The sequence below is a fragment of the Fukomys damarensis genome, unplaced genomic scaffold, assembly GCF_012274545.1.
Source record: "Fukomys damarensis isolate Sample0158 unplaced genomic scaffold, DMR_v1.0_HiC HiC_scaffold_39, whole genome shotgun sequence".
Taxonomy (NCBI): domain Eukaryota; kingdom Metazoa; phylum Chordata; class Mammalia; order Rodentia; family Bathyergidae; genus Fukomys; species Fukomys damarensis.
In genome coordinates, this window is record NW_022900951.1 from 122924339 (window position 1) to 122936010 (window position 11672).

The 11672-nt window shown below is 39.5% G+C and overlaps 1 protein-coding gene across 1 annotated transcript in view; it reads left to right on the forward strand.

The window, feature by feature from the left end:
* The window catches only part of Aff2 (AF4/FMR2 family member 2), a 316042-nt gene that overhangs the window by 166209 nt on the left and 138161 nt on the right, over positions 1-11672 (forward strand). The window contains exons 5-6 of the mRNA XM_010616851.2: positions 8604-8640; positions 8914-8947. Of these exons, the coding sequence (XP_010615153.2) occupies positions 8604-8640; positions 8914-8947 (71 nt within the window). The remainder of the gene's footprint in view (positions 1-8603; positions 8641-8913; positions 8948-11672) is intronic.

Sequence of the window (11672 nt, forward strand, 5' to 3'; positions counted from 1 at the left end):
CACCAAGAGAGGGGCAGGGAAGAACAAACTTTGTTTTTAGGCTGGGGCTTATTGTCTCTTGGTCTACTTTGGGGAAATATGAACTGTATTTTATTTATTTAAATTATTTTCAATTGACTTATAAAATTATATACATTTTAGGAGTAAATGTGAAATGTTTTGGCATGTGTTTATTTTGTAGAATTATTAAATCAAGTTAATGGGCATATTTATCACCTCACATACTTACCTTTTTATGCTGAGGGCATTGAAAATTTACATTTAGCATTTTCAAGTATACAGTATATTAGTAACTATAGTCATCCAGGAAGTACAATAGATCTCCAGAACTTCTTCCTTCTAATTGTAACGTTGTGTCTTTTGAACAACATCTACTCATTCTCCTCTCCTTGAGGTATCTATTTTAAGTGATCTAATTTTGGAGACCAGCCTTAATCAGAAAAAGGAACACCTAAATTGTAAAAGAGATCATTGAATATTTTTATAATACACAGTAATTAGAATTCTGCTTTAAACTGTTGGCACTGTAGAGTTACTTTGGGTTGAGTTTTGATGAATACATAAGTAGCATTTGTCATGAATGTTATCAACTGGATACAAATGCACAACTCAAGCACCCTTGGAAATAGTCTGTCTCTTAAGTAGGTTAAGCATCCCCTCTAAATCTTGTGTGCATTTTTAATATACTTACCGCCTCCTTTTTAAATCGTGCTGGGTAAAATTCAATCTGTGTCAGCGCTTGTCTGAATAATACTTACAAATTCTGCTTCAGCCGTGCCACTGTGAATGAAGCTTGCATTACAGCTCTTCATACATCAAAGTCTCTTTTTGAACTAGGTAATTATAGAAGAAGAAAAAAAATCATGTTTTAGTGCTATGTGAGAGTCCTTATTAACATTACCTTTGAACTGACTAATTATGTTACCCAGAAAGATTGGGAAAAAGTATTACATAACTTATTAAAAAGACTTTCACAAACTTTGATCCCCCCACCCCTCCCCAAAGTCCTCTTACTTCCCCCATTACATTGATTTTTATGTTTAATGTTTATATATGAAAATGTCTGATGGACCCAACACATGCAGATTCCCGCCTGTTTCACAAAAATGTATCATCTCTCTGTTGCTGGCATCTTGAGCATGTGATTTAATTATCCTTGCTCTGAGGGTAAAGCATGTTGGCTACATGCCCTCAGACTCAAGGAAGACTTGAACATCACCTCTTTTCAAACTGCGCTTTTGAAAGAGCTGAGAAGGTGTCCCTGCTGATAACAGAGGGTGGGAGCCTGGGGGCTTTTTCTTATTTGGAGACTCCTACTCACAAATGCACTGGGTGTAACATAATACCGTTTCAACATAGTAACCTCCACTGTAAATAAGAAAGAATTCTGTCCAGCTGCCTCATGTTTCCATGAGAAAACATCAACAGAATGTGCATGATTTTGTCACTATGAGGCTGCAGGAGGAAAGGGAGACGAATGTCCGAGTATCTGGATTGAAGGTGATCACAGTGCCGCCCTGCCTGAAGTGGGGCCGTCACACCTGGATAGGATCCCAAGAGTTAGAAGAGCCCTGCGGACAATCAGTTGTCCTCCCCAGCAGCCCCCTAGTCAGGGACAGAGTTAGGAGGTGCAGAAGCGGATCCCTGGAAGAAAAGCTGAAGGTTCCTGATAAATGAACCAAAGGGCTGAGAATGTCTCAGCCAGAGAAGAGGCAGAAGGGATGGGACTGCTGTCTTCCAGAGCTGACGGCTTCTAGTGCCAAAGGAGGAAGAGATGCAGTCTGTGCAGCTCCACAGTCCAAGCCACGGGTAGAAGCTCCCCCCGGAAGGCGGGTTTTCAGCTCACACTCGGGCAGGGAAAGTACTCGGATCAGCTGTCTCAGCCTGGCGCAGGCCCCTTCAAGTGGTAAAGAGCTCCCTGTTACTGGCAGTGTCCAAACAAATGCTGGATGACACAGGGCAGTGGGGTGCAATGGCTTTAACTTACCCTGAAAATAGGCCATTTTAGTGAAGTGTCTTAAATATTTATATAGGGCCTACTATATTTAGTGCCAAGTAGGGGCTTGACTTTCCAAGTGCCCGGAAATGAGGTTGTTCTGTTTTTGCTCATCAGGAGATGACCCCTTCCTGGCCTCCTACTCTCACTGCCATGCACTCTCCTAGAAACTCTGAGCAGAAAACATGTCCTACCCCAGGGCAGGGCAGCTCTTCTCCTCCACTCTTCTTTATACTTCAATCTTCTGATTGAAATCTTAATGATACCCTGCTTTGGTTGTCCAGTGCCCTGAAAATCTAGAATCCCCCTGCCCCTCAAAAGGATAATATAAATGTAATTTTTAATGAAAGAGAGCTCTTAAGGCAACCTATACCCACATGCTTGACATGCATGTCTTGTTTACCCGGCCTCTGCAACTGTGGGCAGAACTGATAAATCAGAGGAGATGGGCTGCAGGTTCTAGGATAAGAAAAACTACACTCCTCACACTGATGGCTTGCTTTTCATCTTTACCCATCAACCTCTAGTCCTTGCTCACAAGCAGAAAAATCATAGCCATACTCCCTTTTCCCTCTCTATGATTCTTTTGTAAAAATAGAATACAGTATTTTCTTCCCAGTAACAACTTATCAGCGTCTGTTTTGTTGCTGTTGTTATTGTTGTTGTTGTTGTTTTGTTACGAACTCAGGACCTTGCCCTTGTGAAGTGGGTGGGGGTGCCCCTAAGCTACACTCCCAGACCTATCAGCTTCTGTTTTAAAAGTACCTAAATAGATGTGTCAAATGTAACAGCATACTTTTAAATTTAAAATATGACTTCCTTCTTTCCTGTCCTTCTTTCCTTCCTTCCATTTATTAAGAAACTCTTTACCAAGGGCATAAGATGTTCTTAAAGTTAAGGGTGAAGAAAAGCCGTCTCCGTGTTATCAGGTAAATGGCAAAACAATGTAAGTAGCAGGGGTCTTCATAGAGAGTACAAGACTCTATGAAATATGTAGCCCTCCCCAGGGGAGTTGAGGAACTGGTCACCATGGGAGTGGAAACATTCAGAGAATGATCAGGAAGACACTTGTGGGTGGAAACCAGCCCTGAGAGAAGAACATTGCATGCAGAAGACCAGAATAAGCAAAAGCACAGAAAGATGCAAGATCATGGAGTGATTTGCATGAACAGAAAGTGCCGAGTGGCTGGAGTGATTTTGTGATGGACCAATGGAGAAAGATGAACTCTGGGCAAATGAATGCATTGCTCTGTAAGGCCTTGGAATCCACCCAAGGCGTCTGGACTTTATTTATGAACAAGAGAAACACCCAATCAAATCCTTTTACTGTTGGAGGTCATGACTTTGACACCAACTCTAGACTAAACCTTGTTGAATTACTCCCTCTCACCTTTGGAAAAAAAAATGGAACTAAGTGAGTAGCAACCTCACCATCCCAGTCTGGGGGTGTGACCTTCTTTCTTGTATCCCCACTCCTCTTTCTTAGGGTTCCCTGGGGTTGCTGTTTCTCCCCCTAGCATCTCCAGCAAAAGGAGAATTTCACTAGTTGCATAGAATGCAGTATTTGGACAGAAAGTGCAGTTGTGCAGTTGCGTTTTCCAATTTTGTAGATAATTGCGCACGTTGTAATTTTGATATTTCTAAGTATATTCAAAAGAACTGATTGTTTAAATGGACTTTTGTAGTATGAGCACAATTTGAAATCAGACATAATTACATTTTCTGCAATTGTGTATACCACATCAACCCCATAAGAAAGGTAGGAGCACGTGAGATAAAATGGTTAAAACAGGATTGCCAAACACCAACTATTTTGTTTCATTTGATTTCTGTCAAAATGTTGATTTGAAGAAAAAGTACAGCAACACAGTAGAGTGGTACCATATGCCTCACTTTATTGTAAGCACTTAATATTTACTAAATAATTCAGTCCTCACCACGACCCAAGGATATTGGCAACTTGCTTATCTGTAATTTACAGAGGAGGGAGTAATATGCTCAAAATCCCTCACTTAATACATGACAGAAGCGGCCTTTAGATCTAAGTGTTCAGACACAAAGGCACACTATCTCTCAGTGTGTCTTGCTCCAAACAGGTTCACAGATAAAAGTGCATTTTCCACAACATCTCCAGTGCACCTACGTAACAAGGCTGTTGCCCCTTTGTCTGTGTTGGCAGCAGAAGTAGGTGATACCATCCTCTCAGAAAGCATCACTTTTCGTACATGACAGAGCTTACCTAAAGAGGCGAGAATGCTGCCATAGGGACTGTGATTCTGGACGCTTTGAATCTTGTCTCTGCCTTTGACCTTTGCTGGCTGTGTGGTCCTGTTCACGTTCCTCTGGACCTCCATTTCCTCTTCAGGTTAAGTAATCTAATTCCATGAGTTTATAAAAAACAAACATAGTTAAAGAATCCTCCATTTAAGTTTTCTTACCAATCCCAAGTTGAAAATGCCATGTTTCCCCAAAGAATATGGAAAACACAAGGGAGGGCTAAGTACATGCTAAGCAGAATTAAGGGAGCAATAGTGTCCCTAGGGGAAGCTTAGTAAAAGAAACATCCTCTAGAAGAGAGACTGGCATCCTACAGCCCATAAGTTTTAATTTTTTAAGAAATTTAAGTGTTTCAAATTATCAACAGAAAAATAACAAGGTATTATAAATAATATGACCATGAATACAGAATTTGAATCTCAGTGCCTGTAAATCAAACTTTCTTCTAAGCAAGTCACACCCACACATGCTGTAGTGGGCAAAATTCAGTAATAGTGACATAGACAGAATGTTCCCAAAGCCTGAAATATCTGATATCTGGCCCTTTGCCAGAAAAGTTAGCTGACCCCCATCCTAGAATCTAGATCCTACAGGAGCCTCTGATTATGGGGTTGTCACCAAACCAATTATGTAGAAAGGTCTCATATACGTTTTTGAAAATAATTTTACATCAATATTTTAGTACATATGACATACTTATAAAAGATGTGCAGATCACAGTTTTTTTAATTGTCTTATATGTGTTAACAACTACTAGATGAAAAACGCAGATTATTTTATGTGATCAGGCTATTTCCAGTTAGGGTTAGATATTTATATAGTGTGACTTCGGTGATATACAAAGATGTTTCATTTATTTGGACTTCTGGTTTAATGTCTAACCTGTTTAACATTAAAAATGATCAATAATATATAATGTCTATTACTTAAATCCTATTGACTCCATGCACCACTTCCTTGCTGCTCTGAAACAGCTGGTCATTTGGGTCTAAAACCCAAAATACCCAACCCAATGATCACTGGAACCGAACAGAAGAAGCAGAAACAATTCTAAACACACTCAGCTGCCTTATCTTTCACAAAGGGGCCAAGAACCTTCATTGAAATAAAGGTAGTCTCTTTAGTAAGTGGTGCTACAAAAACTGGCTTTTCACATGCTAAAGATTAAAACTAGATCCATATCTTTTAGCATGCACTAAACTAAAATCAAAATGAATCGAAGATCTAAATAGTAAAATAGAAACACTAAACCTGCTGGAAGTCAGAATAGGTAAAACTCTTTAAGACTTAGGCATAGGCAAAGACTTCAGGAACAAAATCCCAGTCACGCAGGAAATATTACAAAGAATCAACCACTGGGGTCTCATCATATTAAAAAGCTTTTGCACAGCAAAAGAAACCATCAACAGAGTGAAGAGACTACAGACAGAATGGGAAAATAGTTTTACCAGCTATTTATCAGACAAAGGACTAATATTTAGAATATATAAAGGGAAGTGCGAAGGGGAGGGGAAAGGAAATAAGGGAAAAGAAGAAATGTGAAAAATGAAGAAATGGAAACAAAGTCTTTGTAAATAGGGAAGGATGATGGGAGGGCAAGGGTAAGAGGAAAAAACAAGAACCACGATGTATCATATAAAGTTACAAGATCCCAATTATAAATGTAACTGTATTGTTTGTTTTAAATGTACCAATACATTTAATGGAAAAATATATACTACCTCCAAAAAAAAAAAAGAACTCAAAACTTATACCCCCAAAATGTAAAGATCCAATCCAAAAATGGGCATCTGAAATGAATGGACATTTCTCAGATGAAGTAGAAACAGCAAATAAATATATGAAAAACTGTTCAACATCAATGATCACTGAAGGCATACAAATGAAAACAACACTGAGATTCCATCTCACTCCAGAAAGAATGGCTGCTATCAAGATATCAACCAATGACAAATGCTGGCGGGGTGTGGGGGGAAAAAAACCCTCTCCAGTGTTGGTGGGAGTGGAGACTGGTCAACCACTGTGGAAATCAGTGTGGAGATTCCTCAAAGAACTAGGATTAGAGGTCCCATTTGATCCAGCTATTCCCCTTCTTTGTATCTTTTCAAAAGAGTTAAAAGCATCACACCACAGGTATATATGCTCACCCATGTTTATAGGAACACAATTTGTAATAGCTAAATCTTGGAAACAGCCTAGATGCCCATCATTGAATAAACGGATACTAAAAATGTGGTTTTCATATGCAATGGTTTTCACTCTGCAATAAAGAAGCATAAACTTGAGACATTTTTAGATAAATAGATGCACCTAGAGAACAAGCTTTTAAGTGAAATAAATCAAACACATATGTTTAAATATCTCATCATTTCTCTTATGTGAGAAACCAAACGCATAAATAGGGATTAAAATGGATGAAAAATATTGGGAAGTAGGAAGAAAATGTTCATATGGGAAGGGGAACCAGGAGTGAGGGAAAGGGAAAAATGAAAATGGGAGTTAAAAAAATGGAAACAAAGCTTTTGTAAATGGGGAGGGGAGGAGGAGATGAGGAATGAGAGAATGGAGAAAGAAATAGAATTAAGATACATTATATACAGGTACAAATTCCTTATGATGAATGTGATCACTATGTGTGATAAATATGTACTGACAAAAAATAAGCTAAAAAAATTCAGATGAAGATTTTAAAAGTCAGGTTTACAAGATCAATACAAAGAGTGACTATATGTATTTTACTCTCTGATCTGATATTTGGCTTGATTGACCATGGAATATGTCATTTAACTTCCTAAACACATATGAGTCCAAAACATGGTTGTACCTCGGTAACAAAACCTGTAGAAAACTAACAGAGATATAATCACTTTATAGTTAAGCAGACACAAATAGTGATACAATGTTCCAGATAAGTGGAATTCCTGGATAATTGAAGGTTGCCCTTACAAAGTAGCCCCGTAATAGAAATGATTATGAATTGTAATTCCTATTTTCCTAACTGCTCTTAAGGACTGCACTGACTATGCTTTAGTTGTTCTTGGTAACACAGATAGTATGAACAGCAGCTGGTTGCTTTTTAACATAACATGATACTATGATGTTGTTGTGCCCCCAGGGTTGTATCTCTATGTGCATTATCATAGACTGGTGTTTTTCAAGTTCCAACTTTGTTGTATCATTTTCTAAGGATTCCTGTGCTGTCAGTTTCCATATCTTAGTGTTCCTTCCCAATGGCTGGGCTTCTAGAGGTATTTCCCCTTTTTTGCTGTCTGTGATTTGCTAAGCAAGGAAATCAGATGATCAAGGTATGTAAAGCTCTTTGTCAAGAGGCAGCTCTTTATTGGGGAGGGGGCAGAAGCTTTTGAACAGCAAACTGTATAGACATCAATGATAGAGGCTTTTGTCACCTCTTGACAAAAGAGGTGATCATCAAGGAAGAGACGTATTTTGTGAAACAGAGGCATGGTAAATAGATTGGAAGGTTCACTTTGGATTAAATCATGGTGGTATAGTTATTGCTTCTTTTAAGGGTAAATTATGCTGCAATCTTCTGTTTCTCTGTAAAGAGTGTTGAGCTTAAGTTTAACCTTATTAAATTTAAGATGATTGGTAGCAATGATTGATAGCTAATTCTTTTTTTTTTTTAATTCATTGGCTCTACTTTGGGAATATTTGCTTTGCAGTTTGTACTGGTTCTGTCATGCAGCCCCACGGTGCTGCGTGCCCTGGAGAGTAGTACTGCAGTCCTTCTGCAAGATCCCCACATCTGGGCTACGCTTCCAGAAAGCCCTGTGAGTGCAAATCTAGAGATCTCAAAACAGTGAATGAATTGTGTAAAGGGTGGACTTTGAAATTAAATTCAATCCATTTCGATAATGCTCTAGTCGCTTCCTATACTTCAACTTGTAATGAAGTTTTAGCAACACTCTTCTTGTAGTGCAGCTATGGCGGACAAGGTAGGAAAACTACGCGTATCTATTAGTTATATTTGAACCAGATTCCCTATGCTTCTGTAGAGGCATCATGCCCTAGCTGAGTGAGGAATTTTACCCTTGGATTTCACACATATGGGTTGTTTATTCCCACAAGGCACAAATTTCCAAATAGACTTCTGTAAAATGGCTGTTATGATCATGTTGAAGCAAGTTTGGCTAGCAAATGTTTATCCTTTGAACAGAGCTACAGGCAGAAGCCTAATTAATGGAATTGTTAACAGTGTTTTCCTACTTGCAAACATTTGCCATTATATCTTCAGCAAATAACAAGTAGACCTTTTATTACTCTTGTATCATTTAACTAATGTTTTTGTATAATGTGTTCTTCCTTATAGGAATCCCAACATCTGACTCCAGGATTCACCTTACAAAGTAAGTATTTTTAGAAATTTCTTCTTAGTTCAAGAATCCATGTTCTGTCCTCCCTCACTTTTCCCTGTTTCCCACTCAATATCATTAAAGGAGCGATAATGACACACTGTTATATTGGATATATCAAATTAGTTGCACTTTTTCATCTGTTATTTGTGGCAGGAGGCAATGAAACTGTGTGACTGAGAGGGCTGCCTATTTGGAGCCTAATTTAATCGTGAATGATCATTGGACAGTAGAAATATGAACAGTAATTGTACCCTTTCTTTTCAGAGTGGAGCGACCCAACCAGCAGAGCTTCAACAAAGTCAGTATCATTCAAGTTGTGAGTACTGGGGTCCCCAAACTAGGCCTCCTGTGGGGTATTGGGCAAGGAATAGTGTCTCAGTGTTGAGTTCTTTTTCTTCGTGTTCTTCCCTGCTTCTTGACACTGTGGATCCCACTTCACAGTAATATGTACTTTGGTTGGGAGGCGAATCAGATTTCCCATTGTCTAAGTCCATTCAAACTGTTATAACACCATAAGCTGAGTGCTTATAAACAACAGAAATATGTGTACTATAGTTCTGTAGGCCGAGAAATCAGAGATCAAGGCATCAGAACAAGTACCATCTGGTGAGAGCCCATTTCCTCATGGACAGCCATCTTCTCACCCTCACCTCACTTGTAGAAGGGGATCAGCCTTCTCTCTCAGGCCTCTTTTAAAAGCCAGGAATGGCAGCATGCACCTCTAATCCTAGCACTGACTTGGAAGGCTGAGGCAAGAGACTCATGAACTCAAGGCCAATCTAAGCTCTATAGCAAGACCCTGTCTCAAACATCCAAAAGAATTAAAACCACAAAGTAGATATGAAGTCATGAACCCCATCTATGAGGCCTCCACTCTCATGCCCTAGCTACTTCCCAAAGATACCACCTCCTCATGCCATCACTTTGAGGGTGAGGATTCAAATACTTGGGCTATAGGACTCGTGACAAGTAAGTAGCAGTGAAAATGAATGTAATCACTGTGATGTTCTCCTGTGAAGCAGACCGAGGCTGGGTCAATCTCTGGGACAGGAAAGCAATGTGATTTCAGTGAAAAACATCCCTAGCTGGCTTGTTGCCCACGGCCTACTTGTTTGGGCATCATGGAACTGGCTATAGACATCATTATGCACAATAGTCAGCTACAGGCAACTAAGTTGGTTAAGGAACAACACATCTAGACAGGCATGATTGGACATGAAATGTTGTGTGGCTTGCTATGGCCCATGATCCCAGGACTGTTTGCAGTTCATCTGGCATCTAGATATTAAAGACAAACAAGATCAACTAGGAAGAGAGAGAATAAGAGATTACATGGTGCCAGGTTGAAGTTCAGAAGTCAGGGCCCTACAGTTCATACAGCACTGTCTTCATTTTTTATTGATGTTACCTGAAGGAAGAGTTTGTAGAAATTAATTTCTTCAGATAAACTGTTGTTGAGTTTTAAATATCCATTTGTCCAAGGATATACCAAGGGAGTATTTTTCTCACACCTTCTTCCTTCCTAATAATAGAAAATGGAAGTTTGACTTGTCTGTAGTAGTACATACTTGAAGATATTCAAAATGAAATAATTTATGGTGTTGAAGTGGCCTAATGGCACACTTGAAGCGAATTGCTCACCTTTTGGAAGATTATGAATAATTGCATAAAGCAACTGGGAATCATTCCCACAAAAAGGCTCCAACAAAATCAGTGCCGGTTCTAATCCGCATTCCTGTTGACATGTAGCCCCAAAGCCCTGACCTGATCCCCAGCCCTCTTATTTGGATTTCTGGCCTGATCTGCCCCTTCTAATACAAAGCTCAACTTCAACAAACAAAAATCTTCAGTTTTAGACAGAAGTAAAATACAGGAGAAGAGGATAAATAAAACCACAACCCAGACATAAGGGCCAAATTATATGGAAGCACAAAAATCAAAATCATCTTTACATTGTTCCATTCAGCTTTTTCATTCATCACAGAAACAAATTATCCTTCACCTTGTTATCCTCCTCTCCTACCTCAACTTTACCCACATTAAAGAACAGTGAGATACACACACAGACACACACATGCACACACACACACACACACATTTGAAAAATCAATCCAGGTTTACAAACATGAAAGTTACTGTCCAATGTGAAACGATCTTACTCCAAAAGCATGAGTGTTAAGCTACCATGGTGAAATACGCTGTTTTCCATATATACCGTAGAATGCGATATTTCAATAGTTTGTAACTAACAGAAATAAACTCATGAGTGGTGGTTTATCCTTGGAAGCTGTGTTTCACAGAACAGCACTTTATAGCACAATAGTATATAGGGCAGTCAGTAAGAGTGCGGTTCTCCACAGGAAGTGTTAGTGAAAGTAGAAGGCAGTGAGTCCATTTTATGAATGACCTGTTCTCTCTTTGGCTGCTTGACCTATACTCCAAGCACTGCCCATCAGATTTTAGCTGGAATAAATTCCCTTCTTATGGTGGGGTATAGGTTTAACATTGGACAAATCATTGTTTTAATAAAGTAGTTTTCTTTCAGCTTCCCAATTATGATCAGTTCATTGTTCTCCCACATTTTACCATAGTGTGTTTTAAAGCCAACTCCTAGGACTCTTCGTTTTGGCAGGGCAACCCTTAGGCAATTAAGAACATTCAAACATAGACTGCTGGTGCCTGGCAGTTGGTGGGAAGAAGCCCCAGTTAGCTGGACCACTGGAAGGATGCCACTTAGTGCAGGGGAGTTTAGAGTAGGCAAAACAGAATCCCTTAATTGATGGGACACTTTACACATTTTCTTTATCTTGGCCTGTTTTCCCTGGTTGACAAAACACAGATCTCCCATTCGCTTGTGGCTTATACAGACTGTGAGCCTGAGGGCCAGGCCTCACGACTGAGGGCTGAGCCGTGACTCACGACTATCAACACCCAGTGCTTTTCACAGGGTGTCCATCACCCAGGCAATGTCCCAGGTTGCTCCATCCGGGACCTTAAATGCCGATAAGATAAGAGCACTGCAC